Source organism: Balaenoptera musculus, chromosome 14 (assembly GCF_009873245.2).
Source record: "Balaenoptera musculus isolate JJ_BM4_2016_0621 chromosome 14, mBalMus1.pri.v3, whole genome shotgun sequence".
Classification (NCBI taxonomy): Eukaryota; Metazoa; Chordata; class Mammalia; order Artiodactyla; family Balaenopteridae; genus Balaenoptera; species Balaenoptera musculus.
The window spans coordinates 29,931,655-29,946,822 of NC_045798.1; the positions used below are offsets into that span (position 1 = coordinate 29,931,655).

At 43.3% G+C, this 15,168-nt stretch overlaps 1 protein-coding gene across 4 annotated transcripts in view; it reads left to right on the forward strand.

Moving 5' to 3' along the window:
• Nucleotides 1–15,168, forward strand: part of PIEZO2 (piezo type mechanosensitive ion channel component 2) — a 348,479-nt gene that overhangs the window by 201,922 nt on the left and 131,389 nt on the right. For all 4 annotated transcript variants that reach the window (XM_036823700.1, XM_036823703.1, XM_036823702.1 and 1 more), the window contains exons 6-7: nt 9,778–9,988; nt 11,245–11,458. In XM_036823700.1, the coding sequence (XP_036679595.1) occupies nt 9,778–9,988; nt 11,245–11,458 (425 nt within the window). The remainder of the gene's footprint in view (nt 1–9,777; nt 9,989–11,244; nt 11,459–15,168) is intronic.

A 15,168-nucleotide genomic window follows, 5' to 3' on the forward strand; every position in this document is an offset into this window, starting at 1 on the left:
TTGTTTGTTCTTCTCTTTTTAGTTTCTTCAGCTGTGAGGTTAGTTTGTTTAATTGAGATTTTTCTTGTTTCCCAGGGTAGGCCTGTATCACTATGAACTTCCCTTTTAGAACGGCTTTTGTTGTGTCCCACAGATCTTGGAAAATTGTTTCCATTTTCATTTGTCTCAGGTATTTTTTTAAATCTCCTCTTCATTTCTTCATTGACCCAGTGATTGCTTAGTAATATGTTGTTTAGTCTCCATGTGTTTGTGTTTTTTCCTATTTTCTTCTCATAATTGACTTCCAGTTTCTTACCTTTGTGGTTGGAAAAGATGCTTGATATGATTTCAGTCTTCTTAAATCTATTGAGACTTGTTTTTTGATCTAGCACGTGATCTATCCTGGGGAAAGTTCCATGTGCACTTGAAAAGAATATGTTTTCTGCAGTTTTGGATGGAATGTTCTGTATATATCTATTTTCCATCTGGTGAAATGTGTCATTGATTTTCTGTCTGGATGATCTATCCATTGAGGCAAATGGGATATTAAAGTCCCCTACTATTACTGTATTACTGTTCATTTCTTCCTTTATGTCAGTTAATATTTGCTTTATAAATTTACATGATCCTTTGTTGGGTGCATGTTTACAAATGTTATATCCTCTTGTATTGATCCCTTTATCATTATGTAATGCCCTTCTTTGTCTTTTTTACAGTCTCTGTTTTAAAGTGTATTTTATCTAAATATTGCAACTCCAGCTTTTTAAAAAATTTCCATTTGCATGAAATATCTTTTTCTATCCCTTCACTTTCTGCCAATGCATGTCTTTAGATCTGAAGTGAGTCTCTTGTTTTTTTATCCATTCAGCCACCCTGTATCTTTTGTGGAGAATTTAGACCATTCACATTTAAAGTAATTATTGATAAGTATGTTCTGCCATTTTGTTCATTGTTTTCTCATATTTTTTTTTTCCTCTGGTAAACCTTCTCTGTTCCTTTCTTCTCTTGTTCTCTTCCCTTGTGGTTTTATGATTTTCTTTAGTGTTATGTTTGGATTCCTTTCCCTTTATTTTTTGTCTATCTATTTAAAGCTTTTGGGTTTTGGTTTCCATGAGGCTCACGTATAACAATCTATATAAAACAATCTATTTTAAGTGGATAGTCACTTAGGTTTGAATACATTCTGAAAGCACTACATTTTTACTCCCCTCTCCACATTTTATGCTTTTTATGTTATATTTTACATCTTTTTATTTTGTGTATTCCTTAACTACTTACTGTAGTTACAGTTGATTTTACTACTTTTGCCTTTTAACCTTCATAATAGCTTTAGAAGTGTTTCATCCACTAACTTTACTATATGTTTGCCTTTACCAGAGAGACTTTTCTCTTTCACATGTTTTCTTATTTCTAGTTAAGGCCTTTACTTTTCAGGTTGAAAAACACCCCTTAACATACCTTGTAAGGTTGGTTTAGTGATGAACTTTCGTTTTTGCTTGTCTGAGAAACCCTTTATGTCTCCTTCACTTCTGAGTGATAACCTTGCTGGATAGAGTAATCTTGGTTGTGTTTTTTATTTTCAGCACTTTGAATGTATCGTGCTGCTCCCTTCTGGTCTGCAAAGTTTCTGCTGAAATATTCACCAGTAGTCTTCTGGGGGTTCCTTTTTATGTAACCAGTTGTTTTTCTCTTGCTGCTTTTAAAATTCTCTGTTTATCTTTAATTTTGACATTTTGATTATAATGTGTCTTAATGTGGATCTTGTTGGGTTCATCTTGTTTGGGACTGTGCACTTTCTAGACCTGGGTGTCTGTTTCCTTTCCCAGGTTTGGGAAGTTTTCAGCCATTATTTCTTCAGATAAGTTCTCTGCCCCTTTTTCTCTCTCCTCTCCTTCTGGGACCCCTATAATGTAAATGTTAGTACACTTGATGTTGTCCCAGATGTCCCTTAAACTATCCTCATTAAAAAAATGTTTTTTCCTTTTTGATCTTCTGATTGGATGATTGCCACTACCCTGTCTTCCAGATTGCTCATCTGTTCTTCTCTGTCATCGAATCTGCTTTTGATTCCTTCTCATGTATTTTTCATTTCAGTTATTGTATTCTTCAGCACAGATTGGTTCTTTTTTTTATATATTCAACTCTTTGTTGAAGCTCTCACTGTATTCATCCATTCTTCTCCTGAGGTCAGAGAGCATCTTTATGACCATTACTTTCAGTTCTTTATCAGGTAGATTACTTATCTCCATATCATTAAGGTCTTTTTCTGAGGTTTTCTCTTGCTTTTTTTTTTTTGGAACATATTTCCTCATTTTGCTGACTGTTTCTATGTAGCAGGCAAAACTGCTGCCTCTCTTAGTCTTGAAGGAGTGGCCTTGCGTAGGAATGATCCTTCTTGTTCAACCCTGCCTTAGCTCTTGGTGGTCTCTCGAATCTTTGTAGTTCTTGATATGGCCCTGTTGTTGAGGGTGTGTCAGGACCTGTCAGTGTTCTGAGGGGAGGACTCTCATTTAGCACTTAGGCTGATTGGAAGCCAGTCTCTCAGGCAACAGCTTCTAAAGTATGCAGATATATACAGTCCCATGGGGCCACAATTGTAATCCCTGCTGTTCTCCAGATGCGGAGATCTGGACGTGTCCTCTGGGCGACAGTTGCCAAAATCGAGACTCTTGAGGAGTGCACAAGCTCCTTCCTAGGAAGTCTCATTGAGCTGTAGTGAGGCCAAGGGAGTATGAGGATGTTGTCATCCTGCTTACTTCCCTGGGAACCCTTCCTTAGCCTCTAGGTGCGAGAGAAACCTGAGGCTCCAGGTTCCATGAATGGACCTTTTTCAAAGGAAGCCAGGGATTGTGTTTGCCTGCTATATGTGCAGTGCCCTGGGGGTGGTGGCCTGACAAGAGCTCTCTTTCCGATTGCTCCAGTGCCATGGAGCTCAGGGTCTCCAGCCCCATTGGCCACCAGGGCCAGGCAATCAAGTTGTGTCTCTATCTGGACTGTATGCTCCTGCTGGCTTCAGCTGGAGAGTGTGGGGGCCAGGCTTGGTCCTTTGCTTTGGGAAGGCAGTGCGAAAATGACTTGACTGTGTGCCCACAGCTTCAGCAATGCAGAGGAGAGTGCCCTGTCTGTGTGCGTGTGTCAGCTTTAGGGCAGGAGTGGGAGGTTGCCAAGACCACTCATGCGCAGCCGCCTCAGCCACTGGAGCTCTCCGGCTTCAGCAGGTCAGCGGGGTAGTGCTACAATTGCTCAACCCTGTGTTCGAGCTTACCTGCCTGCTCCAGCAGGTTAGGTGGGGGAGCGCAATGGCACCTCTGTCTCTGGGGAGTGTTTCCACCATCCCCCACCCCTCCAGCTGATGCCTTCGGATTTACGAATGACTCTCCCTTACATACAGTCTCAGCACGTGTCACACTGCTGTCATTTCACTGGCTGTAGGGTTAGTGAGACCACATGCCTCCCCTGCCTGTCTGGGTGTGGCCCTTTCTATTCTCTGTTGGGGACCAGGTGTTCAGCTAGTTCTCAGGTTCTTTTCAGGGGAAATTGATCCATGTGTAGCTGCATATTTGTCATGTCCACGGGAGGAGGTGAGTTCAGGCTCCTCCTTCGCCACCACCTTGAACTGCCTTTGACCTGGGAATTTGTAAAGGTCCAGGTGCAGGGCCCATCCCCGACCCATTCGGTCAGAATCTCTGGGAGGCAGGCAAACATATAGTGGTACTAGGACTGGTTTTATTAAAGCTCCCCAGGCCTGTGGTCCTGGCTCACCCAGCGGGTCACTGCCTGCTAATTCAGTGTGTCTTTGCCTGTCCTTTATTAAACTTTTATTACTCTGTAGGAAGTGGTTGAAAGCATACATGTCTATACTCACTTTTCCAAATGGAACAGGGAACGATTTAACTGCTCTTATACATTTGGAAAAATAATCTTCCTAAAACAAGCGCAGAAGCAGAATAAAATATTGGCTTTGTCTGTGCGACGCTGTCACGTTAGGCTTACATAACACACGTGACCCCACACCAGCACGGCTCCCGTGCTCTCTCCGGCTGCTTGTGGCCGCGAGGACGCGATGGATGAGACTTGTTCCTCTGCTGCGATTACTCACATCATGGCCTATTCCTTCCTTGGGCTCTTCTGTTGAGATGAACCCACTCTGTGAGATAAATTGTTAACTAAACAACTCTGACATCTTAGAAAAATGTTCCCTTTGCCTCCAGGATCTTTTGGCTCATTATCTGTGACTCTGATACCCTCCCATCGAAATGTTTTTAATAGCTTGGTTTTACCCAAGAGGAAGAGGAAAATGGATTCCATAGCATGAGAATCTCTGGTCTAACATCTAAAGGTTGGCTGAAATCAGAAAGAGGTTCCACAGATAAATTATTTCAATATATTTTCCAATTAAGGGAGTCTGCCTAGTATACGACTCAAACACAGTATTTTCAGGTAGGATGAGTTGGTCCAAGGTTGCAGATGTCAGCAAGGGCATGGATTCCAGGCTGGTCGCTTCCAAATCACCTTGTGCAGCTCTTTAATCAGACAGATTCCTGGGATTCACTCCCAGAATTTCTGATGTAGGAAGTTTGAGGTGGAGCTTGGTAATCTGTCCTCTTAAAGATTCCCAGGTGATTCTTGGGATTTAGTCCAACCCAGGTTGAATTGTTTAGTGCTTGGGGATAAGGAAACATGATGTTTGGGTTCTACTGAAAGCAATTGATGGTGTCTTCCTGGTGCAGAATTGAGTGGGAATAACAGCTAATGCTGTGACTGCTGGGGCAGGGCTGCAGGGTGGGACGCAGTGGCGGGGCGGGACTCGGAGGCCCTGTCCAGGCTCGGGGAACCACGGCCTCTCACACAGTTGACTCTGTAGCACTTGGAGCATCCTCACGTGACATGAGATGCTACCTTAGTACATTTGGTGTGTTTCGAAGTCAGGGGCTTTTAAAGAAGATGCATTAAAGCACTTACAATTCTTCAGATAAGTTGTAGACTTAGACCTGAGCAACACTGATATGTAATATTTTATTTGGCTTTTTAAACTATAAAGGGCCTCTTTGTCTTTCCTTACTAAGAGAGCTCAGGAACCAGGGGGATAAATCTTTATTTACAGCTACTCCTTCTTAGCTCCAAGGCCAGAACCAAGTTGGGTTCCGACACGGGGACAGATTACAACTCCAGCAACTAAGGCTGTTCGTTGGTAAATATGGTAGGGTGAGCTGAGGCGCTTCCAGGGCATCGGGGTTTACACTGCACAGATGGATTGTTTTGGGGACAAAGCCAGCCTGTTACCAAGCCAGCCTGATGTGGCTAATAGCAGTTCTGGCACTGGCCTGGACGGTAGGGGCTCACTTTCGGCTCCCTCTCAGCTTGGCAGGTTTAAAAAGTATTTTTTAACTGAAAGCCCCAGGGATTCCGCTACAAAAATGCTGGAAAACCTCAAGTACGCTGGTATGTTTATAAAAATCACAGGGGCCCCAGTCCCGCCCAAGAGAGGTCAGGGAAATGCATTTGTCTAAGCTCACGAAGGTTCTTGACCAGAGATTTCTATTTGATTTAATCTACATCCGCAGCAATTCCATAACTGAGCAATAAGTCATTTATTATGAAAGTTAGGAGTATGTTTCTGACTGGGACCAGGCGCCTCTACCTGTGTTCTCTCTCTCTGTCTCCTTGTTCAAGTATGGGAACTCAAGGTTTTGGACAAACTTCCTTCCTCAAGGAGGGATTTTTAGTGTGTCACCCACCTGTTTTGCGGGAGGTATTAAGCAACAGATGCCCCATGTGGAAGGCAATGTGAGTGCCATAGCACACACAGCAACTCAGCTTGGTCCCCACAGCAACTCAGCTTTGGGAGATGGAGAAGCTGAAGGAAGGCTGGCCTGGGACCCGGGGCCTTGGACACTGGGCAAGGGCTCCCATGGGGTGGGGACAGCACATCCCAAGGCAAAGAACCTGTGGATTCTGGGTTTTCCATGTGGTTCCCTGCATGTGATGTTTCTGGGCCAAGAGATGAGGATAAGTTTGGAGAGACAGACTGGTCCCAGGTGTGGCAGCTCCGACAGGTGGGCACCTCTGTGTTCTCTCTAGGTCACCTCATCAGACCCCTGACTTTGGCAGTGAACCTCAGGTAGACCTCTCCACACTCCAGAATCCTACACTAGCTGCCCCCGTGACACCTTCATCTCAGAACTGGATTCCCCAACCTGCTCCACTCCTGGTTGTCCTGACCTCATCAGCAAAGACAACAACAGTGCAGGAACTACCTCTGATTCTCCTCCACCCCTCCTCCCTCCACGTGACATTTACCAATCAGTTCTGCTGACTCGACCTCCAAGACATTCGGCCAAGGCACGAACGCTCTTCAGCTCCATTCCCTGCCCCCTCCTCCATCAGAACAGCCTCCTGGCCGCGGGGTCCCCCTGCCCTCCCCCTGCAGCCGCTGGAGTCACCCTGTGAAACAGATCCTGTTGTTCCCCTCATTGGGTGGAGTGGTGGGTTATCAAAGTCCTGTTAGAGCGGGTTCAGGTGTTGGGGGCGTGCCGCCGTGCATCCAGCCAACTCTTGGAGACTTTCACTTTGAAACTCCCAAGCGTGCGTGATGCGGGGCAGGGGAGGGTGGTGGGCTGTCCTTCTACCAGGTGCCCCAGCACCTGCAGCTCATCCACCGTCCCAGGAGGGGGCCATGAGCACCTGCCCACAGGTGGGCTGCAGGGGGTGGGCTGATGCACTGGCTGGGGCTCAGCCCTCTTGTCTCCGTGAGGCGGGACGTAGGGGTATCTGCTGACAACGAGGAGGAGGAGGAGGAGGAAGTGGGTCTGGGGACACACCATGGAGGCTCAACCAGCCCTTCCCGCTGCCTGGAAGGCTCTGGCCTAGAATTTTCACGTGGCTGGTGACTCTGTGACATTCAGATCTCAGCTTAAATGTCGCCTCCTCAGAGAGGCTCTCCCTGACCTCAGAATCTAAAATAGCTGCCCTGACACTCGCAATCACATCACCCTATTTTAATTCTCAGAATAGCATTTATTGCTGTGAGATATTTAGTTGTTAATTTTTTTACTTGTTTACACGTGTGGGGCTCTATCTCTTACTAGCGACACTGGTACATACTGAGCTCTGAACAGATAGAAAAATCTTAATGCATAAGCCTGAAACATTCTTTTTCCTTCCAGAAAAAGTACAAATGTGCTGTGATGGAATACAGTAGAATGCAAAACCCATTTTGGGTATATGAACTTGAATTGCCTGGGATTAAATCCCTGTGTGTGTATGTGTGTGTCTGTGTTGTGTGTATATATGTGTGTGTCTCTGTGTGTCTTTGTATATGTATGCGTGTGTTGTGTGTGTATTGTGTATGTGTGTGTCTCTGTGTATGTGTGTATGGGTGTGTATTGTGTGTGTGCATATGTGTGTTGTGTGTGTGTCTCTGTGTGTCTGTGTGTGTATCTCTGTGTGTCTTTGTATATGTGTGTTGTGTGTGTATTGCGTGCATGTGTGTCTCTGTGTGTCTCTGTGTATGTGTATTGTGTGTGTACGTATGTGTGTGTGTCTCTGCATATCTCTGTGTATATGTGTGTCTCTGTGTGTCTTTGTGTAGTGTATTGTGTGTGTATATGTATGTGTGTGTTGTGTGTGTGGATTGTGTATGTGTGTGTATTGTGTGTGTGTATGTGTGTGTGGTGTGTGTACGTATGTGTGTTGTGTGTTTGTGTGTATGTAGGGGAGGGGGTGCATCCTGTAGCCTTGGCTTCATCAACAGCCAACGTAAGTCCCGAGTGGTCTGTACCCACCTGGGCAAACAGCACTTACCGAGCTGTGTACCCGTCTCCTGTGCCTGGCTTCCTCCAGTGAGCTGGGGCACAGATGGAGCTTCAGACACCAGCAGTGAATATTATGTAATACCTGAACTAAGTGTATCGAGAAAGTATATATATATATATATCTGAAAAAACCAAAAACACTAATTCGAAAAGATACATGCGCCCTGATGTTCATAGCAGCATTATTTACAATAGCCAAGGTATGGAAGCAACCTAAATGCCCATCGACAGAGGAATGGATAAAGAAGATGTGGTACATATATATATATATATATATATATATATATATACACAATGGAGTACTACTCAGCCATAAAAAGAATGAAATAATGCCGTTTGCAGCACCGTGGGTGGACTTGAAGGGCATTATGCTAGGTGAAATAAGTTAGAGAAAGAAAAGTACTGTGTGATGTCATTTATATGTGGAATCTAAAAAATATGACAAACTAGTGAATAAAAACAAAAAGAAGCAGACACACACATATAGAGAACAAACTAGTGGTTACCAGTGGGGAGAGGGAAGGGGGGAGGGGCAATATAGGGGTGGGGGGAAAAGGCTTGTTATGGAATTATATGAAATCATGTGTGTGAAACTTTTGAAAGTTGTAAAGCACTATAGAATTTGAAGAACCTTTCATTCAATAAAAAAATTAAAAAAAGAAGGAAACTTTAAAATGGGAAAATGCAACAGCCAGGCGCTACTCTCCAAGCCTTGACTCCATGTCTGATCTGGGCTTAAAGAGCCTTCTGGCTCTGCAGACAGCTGCCGTCTTTTCAGGATGAAGCCTGTCAGCCTGGGGTGAATGCAAACAAAGTTTCATGCATCTAAAACCGGCTCCTTTTGTCTTAAGGTGATGGTTTATATTTATAATTCCTTTAAAAAAATCTAATCCTTCCAGGATAAGATTGTAATTAGCCAAAAAATTCTTATGTATTCTTTAAAAACAAAACAAACAAAAAGACCCCACAGTATACCCAGATTAAAATAATCCATGGGGAGGGGGAAGGGTAAGCTGGGACAAAGTGAGAGAGTGGCATGGACATATATACACTACCAAACGTAAAATGGATAGCTAGGGGGAAACGGCCGCATAGCACAGGGAGATCAGCTCGGTGCTTCGTGACCACCTAGAGGGGTGGGATGGGGAGTGTGGGAGGGAGGGAGATACAGGAGGGAGGAGATATGGGGACATATGTATATTTTATGACTGATTCACTTTGTTATAAAGCAGAAACTAACACACCATTGTAAAGCAATTATACTCCAATAAAGATGTTTTTAAAAAATAAAATAATCCATGGTATAGTATATGTAAATAAAATAATCCATGGAAGTATCTGTATGTGCTGTACATGTGTTTCCTCCCTGAATCTCTAGTGATGGTCCTGAGGTCCTGAATGGCCTGGGATTGGACTGGTGCACGATTCTCTAAAAGGATAAGATAGGAAGCGACTGTTTATTTAGCCAAGTAGCTGGGACCACTCATCCTCCCACGGGCAGGAAATACTAAAATAGTGAACAAAGATAAACTCCCGAAAGAAAAGGGATTTCCTAAGTGCTGATTTGGCCCATCCTTTCCGTTTAAGCCATGGACACATTCATCAAACTTCCCATCACCTTGGTGGCAAACTCAGTAAATTTGAGGAACCATAAGCAGCTAACATTATGAATAGATGTTTCAGACAGTTTCTTCTTCTGCCTGTAAAAAATGAGCTCATGTAGGTAAGATGAAATGCTGTTAGGGACCCTATGATTAGCGATGCTTCCTGTTTACTTTTTCAGGAAAGATCAGAGTTCCTTGGGCTTTACACAGGGACCACTGAAGACCTGGGGGTGCTTAACGTGGTTGAGTGGTTGTCTGCATTTTTTCCTGATTTGTGAAATTCACCTCATTGACTGGCCTGTATATAGCAAACCATATAATCTGTTGGGTGGATAGGCAGAGTTCTGGACTGCAGTGTTTTCTTTTTTTCATTTATTTAGGCTGGAGGAGAAAAAATAGACCCAGAAGAGGCACTGATCTATGAAGAGGATTTAGAGGAAAGAGATGGTGTTGAAGGCGATTTGGAAGAAAGCACGAAATTAAAACTCTTCCGCAGGCTGGCCTCTGTGGCTTCCAAGCTTAAGGAATTCATTGGCAACATGATAACCACCGCGGGGAAGGTTGTTGTGACGATTTTACTCGGTTCATCAGGTGAGGGTCTCCAACTCCTGATGGAGCACAAGGAGGGAGCTGGCGAGTAATGAAAGGAAGGGTTGAGGAGAAAACAAAGAAGGAAACAGTTCTGTTCCGTGGCACCAAAATCATAGCTGTAGCTTTTGTAAAATTGGCCACATGTATAAACCAAACACGCACACGTAGCTTTTCCCGTTCAGATCTAGGTGTTATGTTTTTAGATGGTTGCTATTAACCTCTGTAAAGCAGTCTTCTTCCATAGCTGTTAGGTGACATCATTTTCGACGTGACGATCTGGACAACTGTTGCCCTCCCTCAGAGCCTGTGAATGGTGATCTGGGACAAGGGACAGTTTTCGTGGTCCCGTCCACAGCTGCACATGTGCTTTCTGAAAGCTTTTCTGTTTACATTGAGTCATTAGTAATCTTAATGTAACTCTCCAGGATAGACTATTTTTCTTCTAGAGTTAGATTGTAATCTTCCAGCACAGACGCTCACTTCCTCTCGCTGTTGGCTGTGGGCTGCTTGTTCCATAAAAATGTTATCTCCATCTTCGCCCCCTTCCCTGTTGCCCCAGAGGTACTGTGAACTTTATTCCATCCTGCTTCGGTGAAATTTCATGAGATGAAACAATTTAACTGTTTTTCCATAGGAAAGTTAAAAAATGGAAAAGTGAATAGTATTTCTCAAGAAATGTAACTCAGGATTTTGATGAGAAGTCATTGCTCCCCCCAAAGTTTTTAAATACCTATAAAGGAATTACCTCGTTTTACATTTCCCCTTTTAGTGATAGTGCAAATCAAATTTCATCAGGCAGGGCAAAGGTTTAGTGAGACTTTAGCTGCCACAGAATATAGTATTATAAATCCTAGTTAACAAACAAAAGCAAATCATTATTTTTAAAAATTTATTGGGGAAAGTTAGAGTGCACATACAGTATTCCTGAAGAATTGGGGGAGAGTAGATAGATGGAAACAGGCAAGTAAATAAGCTAAATTCTACTGGTATGAAAAGTGGATGTTTGCGGGGCCCAAACGCCACAGGTAGGGTTTCTTCATCATCTGGTATTTCCCCATATTTACAAATTTCACTTTACATGTGACTTTTTTTCACAATAAGAATAGCATTAATTCTGATTTTATCAATAAAGTGTGATGACTTGTACTAAAAGCATAGGAAGGAAATTCACGTCATCTCCAATAGTGACGTTTCCTGCGCGGCGCACGGTTTCCGCGTCTACGCGGTGTCTCACTCTAGCGTTTCTCCCTCCTCAGGAATGATGCTGCCCTCTCTGACCTCGTCCGTGTACTTCTTTGTGTTTTTGGGTCTGTGCACCTGGTGGTCCTGGTGCCGGACCTTCGACCCCTTGCTGTTCAGCTGTCTCTGTGTCCTGCTGGCTATTTTCACTGCGGGACACTTGATTGGACTGTATTTGTACCAGTTCCAGTTCTTCCAAGAAGCAGTCCCTCCCAACGACTACTATGCCAGGTAAGAGGAATCAACTGCTAGACATTTCACAGTTCAGTAAGATAATCCGCGAGCCCTCGGGAGGGCCCCCTTATGACCCTGCCGGGCACTGTGCATCTGCTGGGGTTCTCCTGGATGCCCATTGACGTGTCAAGCCAGGGTTTGGCGGGGCTGGGGAAGCTGTCTCTGCCTTGAATGTATTGGCTGACACTGTCTAGAGTGAGGAGGTGTCGCTTCAGATGGAGGTGCTGCTGGGACACGGCGGGGAGGGGAAGCTGCTGTTTGTAGCAAAGGACAGACACGTGGTCTCAGCCGTGGAAAGAGACCCAGGAAGAACATTTACAGCAAAGGATAATAAGGACACGTCAGAGCATCAGCTGTAAGGAGCTCTCAAGGGCAAACAGAGGACAAACTGAGCATCGAAAAGAACTAAATGATTATAAAAATGTAAAAGTAAAAATGCATGAGTCCATGATATGTGTGTGTGTGTATGAGAGAGAGAGACAGGGAGACGGAGAGAGAAATATCTAATTTGCTTCAGTTGTCAGTGATTACTATCCCAAATTCTTACTATGAAAATGGGAATTAAAGGTAAAGAACCCAGCATTTACTTTGACTTTTTAAAAGGAACTCCAGACCATTCTCAGTTAATGAGGGGAAACTCTTCTTGACAGGATGACACCAGCTAATGAAAGGGAAAGGAATACTAGAATTAGAAAACTACCATTTATCAATCAATTTTTAATGAAATACTTAGATCTATTCACAAACTGAAACCATGACTTAAAGAGTTGCTGGGATGAAGGCTGTTTGCAACAATGATAGAGTATAACCTCACTGATTATTATTTGCTAATTACAAAGGGAAAAGACCTTTCCAATGGTGGTCAACACCTTAACCAATTGATCCAAACTATCATTACCAAGATGGGATTCCTTGACATTTCAGACTTCTAGGCTTGATGCATTGTGGGGAATATGGCATCATATTGTTAAGCCTTTAGACCTAACTTTCGCTTTACAGGAAATATAAAGGATAGAAATATGATTTAAATGACTCCACAGGGAGAAAAGGGAACCCTCATACACTGTTGGTGGGAATGTAAATTGATACAGTCACTATGGAGAACAGTATGGAGGTTCCTTAAAAAACTAAAAATAGAACTACCATATGACCCAGGAATCCCACTACTGGGCATATACCCTGAGAAAACCATAGTTCAAAAAGAGTCATGTACCACAATGTTCATTGCAGCTCTATTTACAATAGCCAGGACATGGAAGCAACCTAAGTGTCCATCGACAGATGAATGGATAAAGAAGATATGGCACATATATACAATGGAATATTTCTCAGCCATAAAAAGAAATGAAATTGAGTTATTTGTAGTGAGGTGGAGGGACCTAGAGTCTGTCATACAGAGTGAAGTAAGTCAGAAAGAGAAAAACAAATACTGTATGCTAACACATATATATGGAACCTAAAAAAAAAAAAAAAAGGGCATAAAGAACCTAGGGCCAAGACCGGAATAAAGACGCAGACCTAATAGAGAATGGACTTGAGGACAGGGGGAGAGGGAAGGGTAAGCTGGGACAAAGTGAGAGAGTGGTAGTGTATATATGGACATATAAACACTACCAAGTGTAAAATAGCTAGTGGGAAACAGTTGCATAGCACAGGGAGATCAGCTCGGTGCTTTGTGACCAGCTAGAAGTGTGGGATAGGGAGGGTGGGAGGGAGGGAGACGCAAGAGGGAAGAGATATGGGGATATATGTATATGTATAACTGATTCACTTTGTTATAAAGCAGAAACTAACACACCATTGTAAAGCAATTATACTCCAATAAAAATGTTAAAAATAAATAAATAAATAAATAAATAAATAAATAAATAAATAAATGACTCCACAGGAAAGCGATCATCAAAGTCCGGAATGTGGAACCTGTAAGGGAAACGATCTGGTCTCTTCAAAAATCAGCATCCTGAAAAAGAAATGTATGTGGAGGGAGTTGGGCAGGGACTGTTCTAGTTTAAAGGAGAAGTGAGGAAACCTCGCAGACAGATGGGAAGTCTGACCCTGGATTACACCCTTGTTCAACGACAAATCTGTATGAGGCATTCTGAGGTTAAATGGGGAAATTTCAATATTCACTGGTTATTAGCTGATAGTACAGAATTCCTATTAATTCTTAGGTGTGTGATTGTATGTGGATATCCAAGAAAATGTTGTTTATTTAGGAGATACATGGTGAATTCTTTAGGGATGTCTGCGACTTCCTACTGGTTTAGCACCCATTGTGGGAGAGACCCACAGGCCCACAGAGGGAGATAGAAAGAGGAGAGAAAAATAAATAAAATGATCTAAACTAGGTGGTTGGCATGGGGTTACCCATTGTTCTATTTTAACTTTGATTTTTCTGTGGAAAAGTCCAGAATGGAAAGTTCCAGAAAAAAAGAAAGGGGAATGGAAGTGGCAGGAGAGAATTGTGGGTTTGGTGAGAACAGTGTGAGGATTCTCTCCATGCGCCCAGCGAGGTGGTGCAGGTGCTTTTCGTCTTCTTGTTGAAATGAGATATCTGCATTTTAAAGGAACGTGAATAATGTTATCACACGGACAATATAGATTTCATCCTTCTTCCAGGAGATCCTAAGATGGTTTTCATGTGACAGTAAACGTGAAGAAGCGGGGAGTGTGTGCGCGTGTGTGTGTGTGACCCACTCTCCTTACTCACAGTACTTACAAGCTAGTTTGTGACTATCTCCGTACAATGCTAAAAAAAAATGAGTCAAGTCCTAAAACCACTTATAGTCAGATAAAAAAGATATACCCAACACACACACACACACACACACACACACACACACACACACACACACACAGTCTACGTAATTCTAAATCCAGTTGGCTTAACCTGGAAGTGTAACAAGCATAATTCCGTCTAAAAAGAGAAGAATGTTACATAGACACAGAACACGGAGGAGCCAAGACACAGAAACAACCTAGGTGCTTATTGATGGACTGATGGATGAAGAAAGCTTGGTATAAACATATAAGGAATATTACTCGGCCATAAAGAAGAAGGAAGTCCTGCCATTTGCAACAATGTGGGTGGACCTGGAGGGCATTATGCTGAGTGAAATAAGTCAGACAGAGAAAGACAAATACTGTATGATCTCATCCTATATGTGGAATCTAAACAAAAGTCAAACTTATAGAAACAGAGAGTGGAGTGGTGGTTGCCAGGGGCTGGGGGGTGAGGGAAATAGGGAGGGGTGGGTAGAAGGTACAAACTTTCAGGTATAAGATTAGTAAATTCTGAGGATCTATAAACAACAGGTTAATCACACTGTATTGTAATTACATTGTATTGAAATTTGCTAAGAGAGTAGATCTTTTTTTTTTTAATTAATTAATTAATTTATTTATTTATTTATGGCTGTGTTGGGTCTTTGTTTCTGTGCGAGGGCTTTCTCTAGTTGTGGCAAGCTGGGGCCACTCTTCATCGCGGTGCGCGGGCCTCTCACTATGGCAGCCTCTCTTGTTGCGGAGCACAGGCTCCAGACGCGCAGGCTCAGTAATTGTGGCTCACGGGCCCAGTTGCTCCGTGGCGTGTGGGATCTTCCCAGACCAGGGCTCGAACCCGTGTCGCCTGCATTGGCAGGCAGATTCTCAACCACTGTGCCACCAGGGAAGCCCTAAGAGAGTAGATCTTAAGCATTCTTACCAAG